The 24,090-nt window shown below is 37.6% G+C and overlaps 1 protein-coding gene across 1 annotated transcript in view; it reads right to left on the bottom strand.

The window, feature by feature from the left end:
• Positions 1-24,090, bottom strand: part of LOC140163021 (probable JmjC domain-containing histone demethylation protein 2C) — a 285,573-nt gene that overhangs the window by 160,251 nt on the left and 101,232 nt on the right. The window contains 2 exon segments of the mRNA XM_072186361.1: positions 10,048-10,164; positions 17,341-17,499. Of these exon segments, the coding sequence (XP_072042462.1) occupies positions 10,048-10,164; positions 17,341-17,499 (276 nt within the window).

Genomic DNA, 24,090 nt, shown 5'->3' with positions numbered 1-24,090 from the left:
CATATCACTTTTTCAATAAAAAATTAAGAATTTTTGTTGAAATAATGATGACATAATGGCCAAAGAGAGCATTGGGTCAACTGACTGATTGACCCTCTCTGTCCCTTCCCATTTTTTTCCTCTTGATAACTTACAACAATATATTTTTATTTGCTGACCATGACCATGCTATTAAATGGACAGAGAGATGTGGTTTGACTGGTTGGACTATCTTGGCTTGGCCTTTGCAGACACAGTATGCTGTGTGCCATTAGTCATGGAAGTTGTATAGAAGTGAATTTGATTGTGTACTGAGATTGCCTGTTTGATGAGGAAGTGCAGAGTTAAACACAAAGGCTCATATCATCACCCAGTTGACTAGCTTTGTTTCTGTTAGTTACATCAGAATGTTTGGAACAATTTACTATCATAGTTTTATGGAGGGTTTCAAAATGTTGTATTATAGACGAATCCAACGAGCCAAGTCATGGTCAGGATTTGGTCGGCCATCTTTGGGTAGCCGCTAGCACCAACCTGGTGTTTTGAGTGCCCTATTGTGCAAATAAAAGCCGCCTAACACCTAGAGAAGATGCAGGGACGAGGAGGGTTAATAGAATAATACAAGTATAATTTAAGTACATCCATTTGTAGCGTTTGATATGGTGTATTTAATCCAATTATTATGTCACTTCAACAGCGAGTAGACCATATGTAGAAGCTGTGTGTTTTGCTGAAGGGAACTGTAGGGCCTATTGTGTTGTAAACTTTAATCATTCTTTTGTCTACCTGTGTTTTTGCAGAAGATGTAAAACGGATGATGGAATGCAGTTTAAAATTTCCGCCAAGGCCGAATCATTTCACATTTTGAGTGCATTGTAGTGGACGGGTACCCAACTAAAGGCTGCTAGTCAGGTGCAGGAATGTGTGGATTTGGATTCGTCTATACTGGGGATGTGTGCTGAGACTTTGGAATTGTGATTTTCTCCCTGTTTATACTGTCAGTCTAAAAACACATACATTCAAGGCACTCTTGAAGTGCAAGTGCATTTCACAGCCACACACTGCAGGTCATGACCTTGCCCATTCAAATCAGATTTACAAAATTGACTGGTCAGTTACAAATTCAAGGTCTGCAATAAATACTGGCTGGCTGGCTGGCTGGCCTGGATCAATCATCACCATGTATTCATTTCCTGTTCTGCTTGTGATTGTCAGTAAAAAAATTTGAAGGTGAACTTGACAGTTTTGCCTGTGAAGACTACTTGAGAGCTTACTTGTGATCTAGTCTTTGTCAAAGACTACCCACGATCAAGGGGGGATGAGCGGCTTTGAGAAATCAAGCTGCGAGCTGCTTTCGAGATGGGGGTCGTGTTCCATGGGGGCATTAGAGGCAAAGTCATGACAGAGCACCAAAGGCGTGACACAACAGCAAAGCCGCAACATCAAGCTACAAAGTGATCTAATCTTGATATCTGGCTTTTTGATCCTGAGTTTTTGGTCTCTTCTTTGACTCTTATCCTACCATTCCAATTATTGCAATCAATTTAAATCAACTTTGAAATATTACTTGTAATAATAATAATAATAATAATAATAATAATAATAATAATGTACACTTAATAAAGCGCCAGTATGGCGCTTTGCAAATGATTTATTCCCAAAATCCACTCCAGTAGCAACAGTTGTGTGAATTATGTTAATTTATGATATGAAATGTCATTTGGTGGTATGAAACCACATTTTTATATAAATTTCATATCATAAATTAACATAATTCACAACAGTAGATAGTTGAATGGGTTTTGAATAGATCATCTGCTACCAGCTACAATATGTTACTATAAATAGAAAGCTACACAGTTTTGATGAAATCAAATATTATGCATGTGTGATGTAGTATGGATGTAGTGTATGCTGTCACTCAAGCTGTCTCCCTGATTGTATCATATCCTGTATGCCTGCCAGCCTGTGTGTGCTGTATGTCAATTTATTAATATTAAATGACCTGTAAGTTATGAATGTTCTCCATCAAGCACAACAAAACCTGGTGATTAATATTATTTTGAAACCCATACTCCCCCTGTACTGTGTATATGACATACCTTTCCCCACAACCGGAGTGAGTACCGTATTGTTTGTAATAAACGCCCCGGGGGCGTTGCATTTTTCCAAAAGGGGGGCGTTTATTGCAAGTGAATTGTCAGTGAAATTTCCTGATGGTGCTCCTATTAAAGGGAGGGATTTACACTAGACATGATGGCGGCGCCTACGGAAAATGATATTTCCGTGGGGAATACAACAAAATTACACGTGTAAATGCATGGAATTGGTGAAATACTACCATAATTAGGCAATGAAATGGATGGGAGTTGAGTCACAATAGGTTTTGCCCATTCAATTTAGCGATCGTGACTGACATGACTGATGCAAGTTTTAAGCTTACCTACACGATATGTCATGGAAATGTTCGCATTTTTGTCAATTTTTCACAGAAACATTGGAGGGGGCGTTTATTAGAGGGGGAGCGTTTATTACAAACAATACGGTATTTCAAATGGAAGTGACACAATATTCTCGAATCTATTTGATACCCAACCACATTCTCTCTGCTGTTAATTCTTCCACAGATGGAGTATGTATTTCAAATGGAACAGCACATTGTACCATCATCCTTAGGCAAAAAAAAAATATTGTTGTGTTGCCCTCAACCGTCCTACCCTAAATCCTGAAAAATCAGGGTCGCATAATTTATTTTTTTTTGAATGATCATTTTACAGATTTGTTCAAAAAACTCAATGTTTTTCACTTAAAATTAATATTTTATTGTAAGACTAGTCTATAATTGTTGTCTAACAGGTATCCAGAAGTCAAAATTGACAAATGTCCCCTAATTGAACAAGCATTATTTAATATTTGAGGGGATTTTTAAAAACTGAAGGTTTAAAAAAAAAAAAATTTTTAAATAAATAAATAATCCGACCGTCCTACCCAAATTTCCCTTTTTTCCACTTGAGGGCAACACAACAATATTTTTTTTTTTTGGCCTTATGATGTGAAGTGAATATACAATCAAGTATAAGAAGAAGTGGCCTTGGAGACACAAGTCTGTTTGTGTTTCTCAAGTCAATACAGCACTAGCCCATTAGATGTATTACTGTCATTAAAACAATTGCTACTTAAAAATGACATGGAAACATCAAGTACATAACTCATGAATGCAACATGAATAATTATGTGTGTAATGTAACATGAATCAGACGTCTTCAAAAATGATCTATAGGTCTATATGATTTGGTCTCAGCAGCTGATTTGTTGAATATAATGTAGTGTGGAATCGCAGATCAATTGTTTGTCTGGTTTCTGTACAAATCACACCATACATGACGAGGTGGGTAAAACATTATGGTTTATAGAAGGCAAGCTTGATGTAAATGTATGGTTGAATGCCCGCATACAAGGCTGTGTGAATCACTGAGTAAAAATAAACCAGTGTCTGTTAATTGGTTTACTACTGGATGGATGGTACATGATTATGCAATGTTTCTAATGGTTCATTGACATTGAACAAAGATTGAGTACATTAGAAATGTGGCATTGGGGTGTGGAAGGAAATAGTAAACACTGCCAAAAGAGGACACAACCATCTATTCGCTGTCGTAGTGCATGTTACAACATGGCCGTTGCCAGGTCAACTGGATCACGCTTTCTTTGTTACGAACCACTGATCGAAATGATCACAACACAAAGCCTATGGCATATCAACATTCGGAACAGGTGTATGAGGCCAGGCTTGGAGCAGTAACCAATGGTTACTAACGTGCACTACGACAGCAAATATGTATATTATGTACATACAGGAACTGCGGACATCCATGGTTCTTGCACTACACCCTGGATGCCACATAGCCCTAGGTTTATTACTGAACATTTCAATAATTATGAAATGCAGGAATACTTTTGTTGTACTGTTGTTTTGTTGCATTTCCTGTGTAGCAACAATAGCTATACCTTGTGGCCCTTCCAGTTTGGTTGTGATGTCAAAATGCTACTCTGTATGTGAAAGAACGTTCCATTGTACCACCATTTACAAGTACCAAGTGCCCCCATAACTCACCCTATACAACAACCACAACTCCTAAGCAATATAATTTCATTGTAATTAAACAATTCGCCCTATAACTCACCCCACAACTTGCCAAAGCAAAGCGCACCCATACACACCTCACCAAGGGCCTCATCCCAATGGCATAGTTCAATAACCTCAGTTAAACAATCATACTGCAAAATTTGATCTCAAGTTGCAGAGTATGAGTTTTTGTACCAAAATTTTCAAAGGTCATTCAATGAATGTACAAATGGATTGGGGTTAAAGAACTGTGTCCTGATAGATGAGCATGTTTAGGCCCCTTGTGAATCCTGGCTTACTGTAAAAGGAGAAATTTTCGCACTACATTTATTTCCGTACTTTTCATGTTCCAAGCTTCTACTGTAAAAATAACAACGCACAAATATACTCCTTTTGTGTTTAGTACCCTGTTCACATTAGAAAATGTTCTTATTTCGACGAACCTCGAACGAAGATTAAAAATTGTTTTTTCCTAATGTGTATGCACTTTTCTTCCTTCAACGAAGATTAAAATTACTTCGTTCGACGTTCAACGAAGCTAAAAAGGTTGTTTCGACGATGGAATACTTTGTTTGACAAAGCTAATTTTGTAATGTGTACGCTTTCTTCATTCGACGAAGGAAAGTGATCAATGATCATGTGACAAGTGACCCTCGCCGGCTTTCCAGCTTTTCGTTAATTTTCATGAAATGTGTATAGTGCAATGTCTGCATTCGATCTCCGTTCAGCGTAATGTACACGCATGCTTGATTAACTTACCTTCGTCGAATGAAGAATGTGAACAGGGTCTAGGTCGATGCAAACCATGAATTGAACAGGAAGTTAACAGTTAAAATTAGCAACACGCCAAAAATGACATGAAAATGTTCACTTTTCCAGTATATACTCAGATCTCATCAATCTTATTGTTCCATCTATAGATAGATGGCTTAATATTACCGCAGGTATTCATCTATGTACACAAGCAAGCCACCAACCTTTAGCATTTAAGCTGGGCTACGTGTTATACAGTGATCTCTCTCTCAATGATGAGATACTTATCATCATCTGCCACGTATAGAGGAGGGTAATAACCCATGTATAGGACACTTATTCTCAATACATGTCTTCGTGTATACACTTGCATTGCCATGATAGGCTACAGTGAAACAGGGTTTTGAAGTCATCTTAGTTTAACACTAGACATTTTAGTGCAAGATCTCATGGGCTCAAATGTCAGATATTTCAACTCTCAACAAATTACATTTAGGGAATTTATTTCCATGAAATAAAGCGAAATTAACACTACAACATGTTTTTTATGTGAATGCTGCAACTGGTATTTGGTTCATAATAAGTATGTTTATTTACCAGCAGATCTCAGTATTTTTGGATAACAGGAAACATTTGTGTGATTCGGGGCAAATTTAAAAGCCCATGAACAGCCCTCGAATTAAGGATCTGAAGGGGCACGGCAACTTTTTTAGGGCAAGTTGATAATTGCCTTGGATTTTAGGCAAGGCAGCACGGCAGTTTGTAATATTTCAAGAGGGCATCATGGCAACTGTTGAAAATTTGAGAAAGGCACCAAGGCAATTTCTCAAAAGTGAAAAAAACACACACAAACAGTCTGATAGATGATTTTATAATGAAGGGGCAGGGCTGGGGCACCGACGGCAACTTCATTAGAGGGCAAGGCAAGTGACTGCCTTGGGTAAAGGACATATTTTGAGGGCATTACGGCAGTGGGGATGGGCACCCACGGCAAAATGCCATGGGTGCCGTGGGTTAATTCGAGGGCTGCCCATGAACATAATAAAAATGTGTTCAGTACAGAAAAATGAAATGGAAGAAATGCATTGTGGGAAGTGTAAGATATCCGCTCTAGAATGAACAATCAGCCATCAAATTACAGGTCTGCTATTTTGAGCTAATGATTTGTTTCATTATTTGAGCAGTTCAGTGAGCTAATCATGAGTTTGTACATCACTGCTAAACTGGGCCAACCAGTCCAGTCATCTACTGTAGATAAGGCCAAGTAAAAATAAAAACATGTTTCTCGTTCGGGTTTTTAAAAATTAGGAGAATGAGGGGCTTTTTATTTTTTATTTTTTTTTTAAAACGACGCTAAATACCTGTATTTGGCACCATGTTTCGGTATTCGACATACAGTATTGATATCTGAGAAAAAGGAGGAGGCCCTTTTTATTTTATTGTTTTGAGAGGTAGACCCCTCTAGTGATCACAAAACTCTTCTTAAATGATGTATTATGCATTTACAAAACCGTAAAATAAGTTTCAACTTCTGAAACATCCTTTTCTACAAGTTATAACTGAAAGTTTACAAAATAAAAAGAAATTTGAAAAATCTTCAAAAAATGAGGAGGGCGCGGACGAGAAACATGTTTGTTTTTTTACTCGGCCTAGCCCATCAGCTACTAATACATCTTTCACATTCACAAGCATTAAATGACACTAGCCCAAAACCAGGCCAAGTCGGGAAATTTCGTTATGAGATATGTGGACGTTGTCTGTGATAGAGTCATGGCTAGATATTGTGGCAGCAAATGCGTCTCAAATAGCCGAGACTATTATGTGTTAATTGTGCTTCATTTCATGTCTTCAACTACACAAGGCTGTGACAGGTGTATACATGTGACTCATCTGTAATTGCATAGGCAGGGCTTTAAATAGTCTACTCATCAAGTTATCTTAATACTAATAACTTGGCGTGTCCGTCCGTCAAATCCTCTGTCCATGGCGCTATCGGCGTCTTGGCGTCCGTCGCGATTAAGCGTTCTCGCGGTGCACAATCAGCGTGCTTTCATGGGCGCTATCGCGTAGTATCAACGCAGAGTACTTTCAACACATATTTCAATACGGAACGCGTGCATTGGCCTATTTCAGCAGAACATGACTATTCCCGAGGTCCTCCAGAAGGGTTAACATTATGATAAAAATAATCTGTTAATAAAATAATCAGGTAAGGCCTATAACCCGTAATATTAGGCCTTATTGGGTTGACATTTCTCCCGATTGATTTCATTACTTTAGTAACGGCCTACATCCTATCAAAATACTAATTTCGAGTATTTTCGGGTCCTCCAACGTAGTAGCAGGACACGCAGAGCTTGGAAGAGGCGAACGATGGGTTTCCAGATTATGGTCAGCGTCACAGCTACAAAACAGAGTTGTGTCAAGTTGGATCTTGATCATTGAGAGACGGCGAGGCCTATAGTAGTTTAATAGGTCATGGCAGCTATATGGGTAACGGGTGTTGGGCAATTAGAGATAGGCCTATTACGAGAACCGCACAACCCGAGAACCGCGAAATTATCTATAATAACTTGATGGTCTACTTCATCCATTTAGTCAGATTGCTTTGTATTAATTAGGCCAATTGCACGCAGCGTTTGTAAAATCCACGATTTGACAAAAAACAAATCGCGAATTTTTTTATTTCAAAAAATTTTTTTTTTTTTAGTTTTTTCAGAAAAATCAGACTTTTTCTCAAAATACCATGAAAAAAGTCGGAATAAAAAAAAAAAAAAAAATTGCATTTCGCATTTGTTTTTACATTTCTCGTGAGCTTTGAGACAAACCTTTTTTTTTTTGGGGCCTTATAGATCTATTGAAAATATTTCATGACCAGAATTTAAGCGTATATGGAAAATGCATAATAACATCCATTAATAATTAATGCTCTTTGAAGACTTAATAATTATACATGTAGACTCTAGTGCTGGACACTTCAGATCATGATTGTGATCAAATCATTGCATGCATTGGGTTATAAAGTCCAATCCTGAATGCACTTTGCAGCACAAATTTTCAAGAAATTTCCACCGTGCGATGAGAATTTTCACCCCTGCGCTCATAAAAACATGGCTCAAATTACAGTTTTTTATTGAGTCAGGATCGGACTTTATTCCAGTTGAAATCCGTACGTACGCCCCTATGGAAGACATTCATGACCTTAATCTTCCACACAGATAGTGTGAATTCAAATAGGGTAACCTGACTGGGTGACTTTATTTGAAATGTACACCCACTGTATGGGAGATTAAGATCATGAACGTCTTCAATCTGGGGGTGTATGGATTTCAAGTGGAATAGCTCATTGCACAGCTTAAGATTACTTAGACCTGGTCTACATGAGTGCGCTTTTCCCTGTTGATTACAATCGTATTACACAAGGCGGTTCTCGAACCACGAGTCTCGCCTGCTTTTGTGACCGCCTGCTTTTGCGATAACTGTTGGTAGAGAGGTAAATGAATTTGGCGGTTATCGGCTGGGCACGATTATCTGGCTGATGGCAACTATACTGTACTGTTTCATGACCATGCAACAGTTTTTACTAATATGACCTCAGATGACCCCTGGTGGCCCTGAAATGACCTTCTAAAATTTTGGCTCTAAATGTTGGTATTACAAAAATTACTATTGTGTGTCACCTAAATGCTGTTGGCATACTACGGTATGGTTATGTCATCGTTCGCGATTGATGAAGATTTCCATTATTGGCTCATTTCGTAGCATGATTGTGTGCGTATCACCAATCCTGACCAATGTTGAAGTGTTGACCGCATGAACACTCTCATCGTTCATTTATTACAATCATGTCGTAATCTGGAAATGACAACACCATGATGAAAAAATACTTTTTGTTTGGACTGGGTCTGTGAATGCCTCCGATGATCTTCTACTATAATAATTTATAAATTCATGACTCTTGAATTGTTAAGTCTTCTGCATGTTGAGTTAAAGTCAATATTATTTACATTGATGAGATACAGTGTGAATGACTGGCGAGACAAGAGGCAGGGTGGATGCTAGACAGTGTCTACAGCAAAATATCACATATACTAAGATCAGCTTGTAATACTAGGCAGCATTCAAAACCATTGTGGATTTATTAGAGGTTAATAACTGCGCATAGGTTATTTGGAGGATATTGTGAAAAATCTAAACATCTAAAAATCTAAACACGTTCCGCATGTGTTGTTTTGACAAATATATAAAAATGATTGGATCACATGTATCACGTTTATACATGAGGTTATGCATATAGAATGGGGTACACACAGTTTGCACTTTGCGTATTTTGTGGCTGATGCAAGGAACATTTTGGGAGAGGAAGAGAATTCACACCCAAGGCAAGCCCAAGGCTCGAACCCTCACCGATCGACAGCGCAACGCCTTAACCGCTCAGCCATCTCGCACTCGCAGTTGAGTTGCTGCAAGTACTAGAGGTGTTCATTGCGGCCTAATGAATATGTGACTGTTCTAGCCATAGTGTTGAGGTCCCTAGACTACTTAACACCTAGTGATTCATTTCATGTGACAATGTTTGCATGTCTGTCGAATACAACTGACTTTAAACCAACAGTTGCAAACTCCTACAATCATGACTCAACATAAATATCACCTCCACTATCCACATAAAAATACAGGCCCTGCTGTCCATGCAGAAAAGATAGGTACTGTTAACCAGGTTGAGGCCCTGCAGCCAGCGACAACTCTCTAGTCAGAAGTCTGAAGGCTCCATAGTCCTAAGGTTCGCTAGTCCAAACACATAATTTACCATTCGCTAGTCCACATTCTGAAAAAGGTTTGCTAGTCCGAATATGGGGTTCTCTAGTCAGAGGGTTCGCAAGTCCGAATAGTAAATAAGGTCTTCTAGTCCAAATATAGAATAAAGCTCGCTAACCCTAACCCTAAACCTAACCCTTATTCTACATTCGGACTAGAGAACCTTTGGATTAGAGAACTTAATTTGGTTTTCGGACTAGCGACCCTTCGGACTAAAGAACCTTCGGACTAGAGAGAAGTTTACGTTGCGGCCCATGCCGAGAAGACATGCTGATAATAGCCACCTTATACTGCTGGGTTGTTGAACCATTTTAGAGGATGGAAAGAACATAATCTGTAAAAATATTGGAAAACAATTTCTTAATTCTTACCTGAAATTGTTTGATTTCGTCTCTAGATGCAAATGCGAGATGTTTATCCACAAAGAACTCCACGGGTTGTAGTTTGGCGTCCTTTGCTCCAACGCGATCCACCAGAGGCTCAAAGTTCTGAAATGTACAAAATTGACCAATATCTGTTACTATGGTGATTGGTAACAATGTGTAAATATTACAAGATTTTATTTTAACATGCCAATCTGTAAAATGTGTAAGACACGATTCGACCGGAGAGCATGATGTCACTTGCGATAGATTGCTTCATCACTAAACCCATCTTTTTTTAGACAGTTCTTGTTTGTTCATTCTAGGGTTGAGGTAGTTGACCTCTTCTATGGCATCACCAGCACTGGAGCAGTGCTAACTTGCCACATAAGGTCACAGGCCCGGGTCACAGGCACACACAATTGTAATTAAGAGATTGAAAGGGTCATAATAATCTTATGTTTTGGGATCAATAATTTTGAACTTTGACACCTTGTTTTTTAAAAACAAACCCCTGTACTGTGACCAGCAAAATAGTACCTCTATGATCATTGATCACTTGATGTTTTTGATATAAGCTTTCCACAAGACATAGGCCTACTGCATTTATACCCCCCCCCCCCAGAAAAAATAAACCTTTTGCACTGTAAGGACCGTCGATATATTGATGATTATCAATAAATCGACTATCCAATAATATAGGAATCACCGATATCACTTTCTGAAGGAAATCAATATTTCCAAGTTGCCGATAATGAAAAGAAAAGTATCGACAAATCAGGATAAAAGGACTGAAATTGAGCAATGGTACAATTACCGAATAGGGTGCAACTTGCTAGAATTGAGTCCAGTCCTCGTTTACGGAGTTTAGGGTTAGGGTTTAGGGTTGGGGTAGGGCAGTATTGTAATAAGACTAGTAGAGTTGCACCCTATTCGGCACTCGCTCCTGAGCAATTGTCCTAGGTCATGTGATGATATATTACTGGGGTTCCAAGGAGAAAGGCTTTACATACCAGCAACAAATGGAACTAATTTAATATAGCAGATGCTCATATGTATGGATGAATGTAGAAGATATGAATAAAATTGGGATGAAAATTGATTTATCGATATTGAGTGGCCAATATATGATTGTTTTAAATCTTGACATCAACAATCCCTAGTTTGCAGGCAGGAATCACAATCTCATCATGATCACATGATGTTTTGATAGTATTCCAACAATCTCTCCTTACATCTCCAAACATAAATACTGTGCCTGCATGGATTATCATACAATCTGACTGAGTAGTTGGCATGACCTCATTCGCCATCATGGCCCACACATTAGTCTACAGCTATGCAATACTGGCAACAAATAACACGCCATTGCCTAGCCTGTAGCAACACACTTAGCTGACTAGGGAGGTAAACCATAATGCACTGTGCAGTACATAATATTAATAATAACCGACTTACCACTAACTAGCAATGATACAATTACTCCTTCCTCTTTTTCCATTAACTATCAACGCTACGTTTACAACTAAATATTCCATACAGTTTCAGAAGTAAAATCACAATTAAGCCAATATCAAGTCAAAAACATACATTCACTTCACTGCTGTGTTGTTGTTTTTTGATAGGCTGGCTTTCTGCGTAGTTGATGTGGTTCTTATTGTTCCCTCACTACTTCCCTATGCTGAGCAATACGACTTGAATTACATCCATAGCACTGGCTGGCTGACTCCCTGGCTGGCTTGTTGTAAGCATAGGCGACTGAGACGTGACCTCTTGATGATCCCCGATCAATCCTATCTTCAATGACAAGCCTTATGCCTTCACACGCCCTTTTGCGCTAACAACAGACTTGCCTTACATAGCATGCATAGATAGCTGGAGTGCTATGATTACTTCAACACTGTTGCTGTTTGCTGGCAATCATGTTCATTATCTCATGCATCCATCACTTCTGGCTGGTGGCAGCGGTGGGATATAAGTAATGTTCACTTCTGGTGGCAAGGGTGGGATGACATATTAATGTCAATGTGTTTTTGTTATCTTACCTGAGTGAATAAATTGAATATCTGATTTTATGATTTGTGAGGGCAACATTTTCAATGCATCTCTACATAGCAGAATCAAATCCTTGGCTTTCATGAATATCACTGGCCAACAAAATTTAACTTTTTTTTCTGGTGACTTGGATTTAAGAGTTGTTTTTAACTAATTTGGGGTCGCTGATTTCAAATATGGCATCAGTTTTTCCCTATCAGGTCAAGTTTTTTTCTATGACAAATGGTGAAATTTCATGAATTACTATTTAGAACACATATGTTTAATAAGCAAGGACAGGATGAGTTATACTTTTTGCCTTTATCATGTTTGTCTTAAAATATTGTACATGATACATGATGACTGATAAATACAGCTTTTAAGCTTTTAAAATAGCAGACAATCATACCTTCCCATGATGCTTTGCACCACATAATGGAGCTCTGAAACACATGGAATCTTGTATATTTCTACATGATTTATAGTCATAGAGTGAAAATTTGACGTGATATGCAAAAACTAATGCTATATTTGAAATCGGCGATCCAAAATTACCTAAAAACAACTCTCAAACCAAAGTCACCAAAAACTGTGTTGGGCAGTGATACATTCAGTTTTATTTCAGTAAAATGGAATAAAAGTATTTTTAGAACCCAGGTGTTCACCATATTATTTGCCAGGCACAGAAGTATCACTAGAACTAGGTCAAATACCAGTATATGGAATGAATTCTGTATAGACATGGATCAACACAGTTAATGGCTATTATTGAAAAGCTGATCAATGTCAGATTATTCAACTTTTCCTTTTATAGACTGCTCTGCATTCATTTTGATAGAAATCTTAAATGAACTTGAATGAACTCAAGTCAGGAAACTAGACAAGTCACACTTAGGTGTTGACCCCCCCCCCTCCCCTTTGTGTGTGTGTGGGGGGCACTCACATGGTCAATTTAACATTCCACTTTCCCTTGTTATTTTTAAAAGCTTAAAACATTTTTGGATAAAAAGTCTTCCCAGCAGTTATTTAAAAGTACTATTAGTATATATTTCAAGTTCAGCATTTTGGGTCAAGAATAGCAAAATCAAAATTTAACGGAAATCATACATTTATCATTATGGCTTTAAAAAACATATCAAAACTAAACATGATTTCGGGTTAAATAATTTTGGGTTAATTTTTCAATAAATCTAAAAATGTGGATTTTAATCATTAATTTAAAAGCAAAGTTCCAAAGACATTTTTTAATAATTTACTGTATATTTCAAAAAAACGGGCCAAATTAAACTCCACAACTTGAGGTCAAATTGTGAGCTATGGTGGTTTTTAGAGGTCATTGGACTATGCCAGTTGGATGAGATCATTTTGGCACATTGTCCGCCTCCATTCTGATCCCCAACCATCAAATGGCAAGCTGCTAGTCACTCAGGCTGCATGTAGCTATTATATGGGCTATTTATTCTGTATTATAGAGTGACCAATTAAGCCATAACTAGGCCACTCTGAACTCTGCCTAAGTGCTGTCACTATCACACTTAATGTCAATTTTCTATTTGGGTTCAATTTTCAAAATTTCCTGTACACTGAAAATATCAAATTTGTGTCTATAAATTTTTGGAAATATATGCATGTGCTAATGGATTTTCCTCTCATATTAGGCCGTGTAAAATTAATATTTTGGTTCTCGTCCCCTCCCTCCTCAATTTCTGGGATTTGTCAGATTTTTTTTTTTTTAGATTTTTCAATTTTTTAGACTTTGGAATGATTTATGAAATCTTCATACATATAAATAAGTTTATTAGAGAACAAGCATCACTTCCAAGTCTTTTTTGTGGTACTCTAGGGGTTTATCCTCAGAATCTCACATTTGAAAAAAAAAAAAAAAAAAGGGCCTCATCGTTTCCTCGAGCACTGTTGGAGAAGACCGAAAACTACTGACAATGCTAATTTTACATTGGGGAAAAAAAGAAAGAAAAAAAAACCACCTCCCTCCCTCATCAATTCATGAAAATCCTCTGGACGAGAACCAAAACATTAATTTTATACGGCCTTATCATACTATAAAGAATACTCCCCCTCCCACACACACCCCACCCCAGATTCAGAGAAAAGGAAAGAAATGCACATCTTAAAACAAACTCCTTACTAGATATGTAAATAAAATAGATTTGGACGAAAATGGACAAAAAATTATGAATGTGATTTTCCCCCAAGTTTTAAAATATGACCATCAGCTATCAGTCCATCACATCTAAACATGCCAGTTGTCAATAATGAAAATGATCTTGAAAAAACTGAAGAAAATAAATCAATAATTTGTAATAATTTTCTTTGTCTCATAAAAACAAGATTGTTTCCAATGCCTGTGTGTAAGATGTCACTTTGATGGGAAAAAATATTTCACTTGGCATTAGAAATGTCTCTTAACCATTAAATTCTGCCCCATTTGGTGGATTTGATGGGTCAAATATAATTGTTGATCAAAATATAAATAGTGCACCAATTCCCACTTGTCCTACAGGCTGGCAATAGGCAACTTCACATAGAAGGCCAGATGCACATCAATGTAGACTTCTTTTGTTCCTGCAGACAAAAGTGAGCTATCAACATTTTATACACACTGTACTACACAAGAAACAGAATCCCAAACATTTCCCATCTACGGATCACAGCACTTGTTGCTTGATGCAGATCACAGAAGTGCACATTGATGCGCATCAATGCAAATCTCGCCTCCCGTGTGGATCCACCCATTGAAGCAAGCAGTGGTCAGAGTATGCACTGAAATAGACAGAGAACTAGGCAGACATGGATTATTGATGAAGGTATTGAGGAAGGTTTGATTTCAATGACATCTGGCTAGTGTGACCTACTTGTGCCATATTAGCCTCATATTAACCCTCATCACACAGGTGCTGACTGTCCACTGCACTCACCAAGCTACAAATTTTCCAAAATTCCAAAATTCATTTTCATTACCATATTTGGCATCAGCATCAAAAATGCATCAGAATGAGTACAAGCAAGCCTAGCATTGGTTCAGTAGTTCTTGAGATACTGGCTTTAAAAAAATTAACATGTAGCTTGTTTAGGCCCTTCACATTAAATTCTTAGTTTACTGTTAACCGCCCGCGTCCAAAATTGAAAATTGCAAAATATTTAATTATTTTATTTTTGTTTTGGATTTTCTCCTTTAAAATAACTTTTAATGACTTTTACTTGCTACTTTCTAACTACTTTCTAACATGAATCATATCAACAATAATGATGAATAAACAAACAGCATAACTGCACCTGATACTATTTAGTGTAAAAGTAAGCATATTAATGAAATAATTAAATGCCGACTCCCGTCAAAACGGTTTGATAATTGGTTGTGATAACTGATACTAAATAAAGAAAATAATAGATAATTAATAATTAGTAATTAAAAGTCACCTCGTCCTATTTTAAAAATCTTGAACAGTAAACTCAGAATCAATTGTGAAGGGCCTTATCACTCACAATGCTTACAAGTTGGATACAGAGTTGCCAAACCTGTTATTTGGTAGCCCAAATTGGGCAACTTTTGAAGATCTATCCACGACTTTTGACAATTAATTTCCTGTCCCACAGAAACCAATGGTTTAAAAGAAATAATTACATACAGTATATCAACACTAACACCCTGGACTCCCAGTAATTTCATGTCCCCTACCCAATGTTGAAGAGAATAACAATTGGGCGACATTTCAATGATTTGACCCACAATTTGGGGTTAATATTTTTGGCAACCCTGGTTGGTTGGAGAGACTCAATCAGTGATTATTGTTGAAAGCACTGTAGATACAAGATGGATGAAGGTTTACAGAATAACTGATATGCCACCTGCCTGTGTTGTGCCCATCCCCCAGCTAGGTAATGAAGGTTTACAGAATAACTGATATGCCACCTGCCTGTGTTGTGCCCATCCCCCAGCTAGGTAATGAAGGTTTACAGAATAACTGATATGCCACCTGCCTGTGTTGTGCCCATCCCCCAGCTAGGTAATGAAGGTTTACAGAATAACTGATATGCCACCTGCCTGTGTTGTGCCCATCCCCCAGCTAGGTAATGAAGGTTTACAGAATAACTGATATGCCACCTGCCTGTGTTGTGCCCATCCCCCAGCTAGGTAATGAAGGTTTACAGAATAACTGATATGCCACCTGCGTGTGTTGTTAGGAGGCAAATTGAAGTGGATAGGATGTCAGAGAGAGAGGCACCCATGTGACCATTCAAGTTCAAGAACAGGCAATTTACTGTCAGGTTCTAATATTACATCATATTGGCCTCTGGACTGAAAATTGTTCGTGTTGGCAGCCCTCGAATTAACCCAAGGCACCCATGGCATTTTGCCATTGGTGCCCATCCCCACTGCCGTAATGCCCTCAAAATATGTCCTTTACCCAAGGCAGTCACTTGCCGTGCCCTCTAATGAAGTTGCCGTCGGTGCCCCAGCCCTGCCCCTTCATTATAAAATCATCTATCTATGTTTGTGTGTGTTTTCTTCACTTTTGAGAAATTGCCATGGTGCCCTTCTCAAATTTTCAACAGTTGCCACGATGCCCTCTTGAATATTACAAACTGCCGTGCTGCCTTGCCTTTTCAGTGAAAATCCAAGGCAATTCTCAACTTGCCCTAAAAAAGTTGCCGTGCCCCTTCAGATCCTTAAGATCGAGGGCTGAGTGTTGGATGGGACAAACTCTCTCTGGCAATAGCTTGACCTGGTGGGTTTGCAAACATGTTGCATGCTGCATCAGCGATCAGAGGAACTCAACCAGTTCTCATTTATAGTGTTGGTTTGGCCAAGCCGGTTCAATGGTGTCAGGGGTGGGATGGTCCATGCTGCAAACTAAGCCCAAAAAAAACTGTGGCTCTTGGATCACGGATAGCACCATCCCTCTCTTGAATATTTCTTGAAAACTTGGGTATGGGGGAAAGGCCATATTGCATAAACTGTGATCAAAGTTTACCCCCCCCCCATGTCTCATTGGATTTGCCTACAAAGACCTGATTGATGCAGTATGGCTTCGTAAAGTGTCACAATATTGGGGAGGAAGTTGAGAGGCTAAAGCATAAGAAAATATCAGGTGTGTCAGTCACCCTACATGGAGTGCCAGCCAAGTTGTACTTTCAAATAGCGTGTTTATACTGTTCATATGTTTATTTATTTTTACTCGCTATTTTCTGGGTATAAAATGCCGATCATAGTCCGATTCACATTTTTTTACTCTTGTTGAAACTTACCAAGGCAGGCCAATGGAGAGTACTGTGCCGTGGGCTGTACGGGTCAACACGCTGTGCTAAAACAATGGTCTTCTCAACGAGAAAGGCGTGATGCGCACTGTCATGGATCTTCAACCATTCACGTTTTTGCCAATCCTGTCCGTCAAACTCGACGTAAATCTGCAGAAATATAATAAGAGGAGAAAGGTGGATTTAATGTCTATTTTTACATTCAAGTAATGTATTCTAGTAGGCCTAATGCTTGTACATGTTGGGCCAATCTCTGAGGATTTTCGTACTAGAATCTCACTTTCACCACAAATGGAGATAAGGCTGTTTAGCGCTGAGCAATAAGAAGGATGTAAGTACATGTAACAAGCTGGTGGAATCGAGAATGCTCAGGGCAGTCATTTTAGTGAACATGAGGGATCAGGGAATAGGCTACGGAAATATCACCCCCAACAAATAGGCCTATGTTCAAAATGCTCTTTTATGAACAAAATCCGGAATCTGGAGGTAATGGTGCAAATTTCTGCATATTTTTGTGCATGAAATTTGTCACACTTTGCCAATTTGGGGCTGTTTCACATGATTTTAACTTCACAATTCTAAATTCATTCATTGTTTTATTCATAACTCACACAAGGAATATAATTCGTACTATGTTCTTTTCACAGTAGCTACTTGATACGCAAAAAAATTTGTACTATAACAGTTGTAGGCCTATGCAGCTACACATCAATCAACAAACATTTTTGAGATCAATTTAGATAAAATACAAATAGGTTACATCACATTGAGAATTCCTAATCAAATGCAGTTGACATTGGCCTTGATATGATGACAATGCATTTTGTGGTAACAACTCTGGTTGACTGCTTTCCTGTTTATGGCTATCCATAAACTACATAACACTCACAAGGTCACATGCATGTCACTTGCAATCAATGAGGGGACCCACCATTAGGGACGCACCATTAGACTTCAAGGGGGGGTGGAGGAAGTTGGGGTCGGGGCAAGATTTTTTTTTCGCCGCCAAAGGCGTAAGTTTTTTTTTCGCCGCTAAAGGCGACAAGTTTTTTTTTTTTTTCAATTTTCATGCATTTATACAGTTTGGTGAGGAAAGGTTTTTTTTTTTTTTAGTGTTGGTAGGGAAAGTTTTTTTTTTTTGCTCATGTAGTGGGGGAAGTTTTTTTTTCAAAAACTTCCTCCCCACCCCCTTGAAGTCTAATGGTGCGTCCCTTAGATATCAAGGGGGGCTGGGTAGTTGGCTGTGGTTGGCTGCTTTCCTGTTTATGGCTATCCATATAATTATATAAGACTCACAAGGTTACTTGTAATTAATGTAATTGTAAGGGATCCACCATTAGATAGCAGGTGGCTGGGTAGTTGCGTTTTCCCTGATTTTTGCTGTTTTTCTCAAAATTCCTGAATTTTCCCTGTCTGGAATGAATTTTGATTTTCCCTGTGTACTTAAAGGAACCCTGTTTTTAGGACAAGTTTCTATAGGACGGGATTTGTTATTTGGCTAGTTAGCATTTGGCTAGTTAAATTCAAAATCAATAGAGGGCGTCCTATTTTGGCTAGTTAAATGTTGGTCGCCCAGGCTAGTTAAAATTTTGTCCCTTAGGCTAGTTAAAATTTTGTCCCCTAGGCTAGTTAAAAATTTTCCCTTAGGCTAGTTAAAATTTTGTCCCCTAGGCTAGTTAAAATTTTTCGCTTAGGCTAGTTAAATTTTTTCCCTTAGGCTAGTTAAAATTTAGTCCCTCAGGCTAGTTAAAATTTTGTCCCTCGGGCTAGTTAAATTTTAGTCTCTCAGGCTAGTTAAATCAGATGAACATTTATAAAATTGCTTTGTACCATCCATATAGAATTGAGTATGTTAACACAAAAGCTGAGGTGAGCATGGTGAGGCCAGCATGGTCTTGTCACCATGATGATGGGATTTGCGGACTAAAAAGGAGGGAGGACTTGGGGAGTTATTCATTACTAGGAGTTACAGTGTCTGTCAAAATGATCTCATCTCCTGTGGCAAATTCATTAACCCCCATTCATTAAATATAGCTCAAAGTTGACCTCAAGTTGAAGAGTATGGGATTTTTTACCCAACAGACTCAAAGGTCATTGTATGCTGTACAAGTATATTGGGGTTAAAGAACAGAGCATGCATCCCTGGTACTTCCATGGTTTGACTTTAGCTCATATGAATGTGATTTGTGTTATATATTTGTGGTATTAATTGTTTTAACAGCCCTGGCTGCTAAACCCTTGTCCCAAGGATGTCTGTGTTTATATTTATCATTTCAGCTTGTCATATTATGTCTCAAGACAGGAGATTTCTGATAGTGGTGGCGTATTGTGTTGAATGTTGGATCTGTAACCATGGTAACGGTGAACAGAAAATTTTGGAGTTAGTCAATTACGGACGTCAATTAGACATGAAATTGCAGATGTGTAAATTATTAGTCTGATATATATATTTCTTTTACACAAAATGTTAGGGCTGTGCAATAATTAAAGCCCCGGGAGAGTTTAAAGGGGGGGGGGGGTGGCAAACTGATTTTCCTGGTTTTGTGTATTTGCCTAATTTTTGAAATAGTTTTTAGCGTATATCATTATCAGTTATGTTTCATAATAGTGTTTTACTTCTGTACATTATTTCTGTTTTCATTTTGGTATTTATTTTCCCGTTTATTTTAGGATGGAAATCATTGCTTTGTACATGTGTAATGTTTTTAACTATTTCTTTATTTATGCTAAATAATGCTATGTGTGTATTTTAAAGGTTTTGATTGTTTTTGTATTTCTTAAGGTTGATTTGTTTTGTACAGCGCTTCGTCCTTTAGTAAAGGTGCTTTATAAATGCCGTTAATAATAATAATAATGGGGAAGCAATTTTTGGCAAGTCAAGGAGTAGAGAGGAAACAATTTTAGCACACTTTCATGGGACACCTTTTAAATAAAAATGCTCTAAACAGCTTATGAAAACAGTACAGACACGCTTGGGCTAAGAAAAATAAAAACATTTTTCTTGTCTGAGTTTTCAAAAAAAAATGGAGTAGGAACTTTTTCAGAGACCCCCTCCTCCGAATACTATAGTAATAAACTGAAATGCATAATTTCATCAAATTTGCATTATATAATTTGGTAGGCCAATAACAATATCACTTAATAGGCCTAATAAAAGTATCTAAGAGGTGGAGGAGGGAGATGATGAAGAAGAAACAGAGTAAGATTATATATGTTTTCTTTATATGTCCACTAAAACAAAAGAAATTGAAATATGGATTAGCTTTTCTGTGTCCATGATTTCAACTTTCCACTGCCAATAATCCACAAAAAACAATTTGAAACAACACAAATCCTGTGAGGTACTACTTCTAGTGAGGGTGATAAGACCTTGCAAAATTTCAAACATGCTCATCTATAGAACACATGTCTCTATTCATAATGTTTGTAAGTTCTTTTAGTGACCTTTTAATGTGTTTAGGTGTAAAAACTCATTACCTCAAAACTTGAGGTCAAATTGTGAGTTATGCTTGTTACATGCAGGTTATCAAACTATTTTGGGTTTATTTTTAGTGTTAGAGACTTTGAGCACTGAGAGTCCTTTGGTATACAGAAACTCATACTCCACAACTTGAGTTTGCATTTTTAAGCAATTACTGTTGTATGAGGCTATTGAACTATGCCATTAAAAATGAGGATGGTTTGCTTCCAAAGACTTGAAACAAGTCTAGCGCTTATCAAAGAAAACAAGTCTACACCATGACATTGGAAGTATAGGCATAAAAATGCAGTGCAACTCCTCAATCTTGGGAGCTCTACATAATTTACTCATTTTAGCCTGAGAATCTTTGGCATTGATGGACACAAAATTAACTAGCCTGGGGCCAAAATTTAACTAGCTTGAGAGACCAAAATTTAACTAGCTTGAGAGACCAAAATTTAACTAGCTTGAGGGACAAAAATTTAACTAGCCTGAGCGACAAAATTTTAACTAGCCTAAGGGACAAAAATTTAACTAGCCTGAGGGACAAAATTTTAACTAGCCTAAGGGACAAAATTTTAACTAGCCTGGGTGACCAACATTTAACTAGCCAAAATAGGACGCCCTCTATTGATTTTGAATTTAACTAGCCAAATGCTAACTAGCCAAATAGTTATCCCCTATAGGACCCTATAATAGAAACATGTTATTTAATGGCTTGAATGAGCTTATAATCATGTATATTAATACCATAACTAACATCCCTGATGTGGCCCGGCAAGTCTATTTTGCATAACAGAATGTGCATAAAACTGCATAAACCTGCATACCAAAATGCCAAAGATTCTCAGGCTAAATGAGTAAAATTATGTAGAGCTCCCAAGAGTGAGGAGTTGCACTGCATTTTTTTATGCCTTGTACTTCCAAAATCATGGTGGTAGACTTTTTCTTCGATAAGCGTTAGACTTGTTTCAAGTCTTTGGAAGCAAACTAGCCTCATTTCCAATGACATAGTTCAATAGCCTCATACAACAGTAAGTGCTTAAAATGCAAACTCAAGTTGTGGAGTATGAGTTTCTGTATACCCAATGATGCGAGATCCTGCAGGCAAGGTCTTATTTATAGGCTTGGCCAAACTACTATAGGATAGGTAGGTGCCAATAATATAAAACAAAACATAATTTCCATGATCCCGAATGATTTCCCAGCATTCAGTAGAATTTTCACTGTACTGTTTTTAGCATTAAACAAAATATGAACACATAGCAAGTTCATGCTAATTTATGTGGGGCATTGTGGGGTATGGTTTAATGTTTGTTTATCTTATCTTAGTCTATCTGTATAACATTAATGTTATACTCATAAAAATGTGGTCAAGTAAACTTAATGTCTTAATATCATTTCCAGATTAAAATTAAAATGAGAGGTTCAAAACTCCAGAACATTCCAAGCATTGATCTAGCTGGAAGTAGTACCTCACAGGATTTGTGTTGTTTAAGTTTCCAATTGTTTTTTGTGGATTAACAGTGGAAAGTCGAAAATCATGAACACAGAAAAGCTAATCCATTCATATTTCAATTTCTTTTGTTTTATAGTGGATATAAGAAAACATATAGGATTATAATATTACTCTGTTTTTCTTCATTAAGTTCATTCTCAGTCTTAGATATCGCATACTAGGCCTAAAGTAATATTATTATTGGCCTACCAAATTACACTTACTCGGCCCAAATTTACGTAAGTTTTGGTATTTTTCTTCAAAGGTGGGGGGGGCAAATGCCCCCTTGCCCTGCCACTGTATTAAATCTTATAAAAATGTTACAAATTAATATCAAACTAATATTTATACCAGGCAGGCGAGCAATACAAAATCATTTTAAACTTCTGCAATTTCATGTCTAATTGACCTCGGTATTGACCAAGTCCAAATTGTGTGTATTTTCTATCACCATTACCATTTACCATGGTTACAGATCCAACATGTAACTCAACACAGTATCAGAAATTTCCTCAACTGACTTGAGACATAATATGACAAGCTGAAATGATAAATATAAACACAGACATCCTTGGAACATGAGGCCTGTTAAAACAATTAATACCACAAATTATAACACCCACATGAGCTAACACATACTCAGTTCTTTAATCTCAATACACTTGTACAGGCATAGAATGACCTTTGAGTCTGTTGGGTAAAAAATCCCATACTCTTTAACTTGAGGTCAACTTTGAGCTATATTTATTGAATGGTGTTAATGAACGTTGCCATAGGAGATGAGGTTATTTTGGCAGACACTGTAACTCCTAGGAATGAATAACTCCCCAAGTCCTCTGTCCTTTTAGTCTGCAAATCCCATTATGCAGTTATGCACTTTCTGTTATGCAAAATAGACTTGCCGTGATGCGGCCTGCAGTGGTGCAGTGTTCTAAGTAAAGTAGGGTTTTGCCAGTTAAAGTAGTTTTCTTTGCTGATTATTACTCTTTCAGTGGTACAAAATAAGATTTTGGGGGATGTAAAATGGTAACCCTTGGGCAATTAGAAATATTCAAGATGGCGCTATGATTACTAAAATTAAGCTCGGTTATTCACTAGCGGTACCATAATAAATTATAACTTAAAGTATTTTGTGTAAATTATTTTCCTTTTGGATGCTTTAAATATAAACTATATACAGTTTTAAACATGACACTCTCGCAATTCAAAATGGCCGCTGTTAAACGTCATATAAGCAAAAACCATTAGTTTCAAGGTAAAGTTCTTTTGCCAGATTTTGTTTCTTACAATAATTAATGTACACCCTAGAATTAAGCAGATCCAGTTTGATATTTTACTTCTTTACAATCGCATAAAAATTCCAAGATGGCCACCACCGAAATGAAAGGTAGAAATATAACACATTTTAGAAGACTTTTTGCAGGGAATGTATTGAGTAACAGCTCGGGATTAACAGCTTTCCACTTGGTGATATCTGTATCTGCCCTCTTGTACCAATCCTTCCTGAGCTGAGCGCCTTCAATTCCTTGACGACTAACATCAACAGCGCCTGCAACTGCAGCTGAAATTCTTGAAGTGTAGGACCGATCATTATAGCAACATGTAACCGGGTAGTCGAACATAATCATCTTTGAATCTCTGAGTAAGACACCCAAAGCCACTTGAAGATCCATTGCTTGCTTTGGCACAAGACTTTGTTGCCTATCAGTAAAGCTGTCAAGGACTTCTTCAACTTCGACGAGGAAATTGTAGCATGTCAGATACTGATTATGCAGCCAAATCC

The sequence above is a fragment of the Amphiura filiformis genome, chromosome 10, assembly GCF_039555335.1.
Source record: "Amphiura filiformis chromosome 10, Afil_fr2py, whole genome shotgun sequence".
NCBI classification, from domain to species: domain Eukaryota; kingdom Metazoa; phylum Echinodermata; class Ophiuroidea; order Amphilepidida; family Amphiuridae; genus Amphiura; species Amphiura filiformis.
Note: the sequence above shows the minus strand (reverse complement) of the source record. Positions and strands in the feature narration are given on the sequence as shown.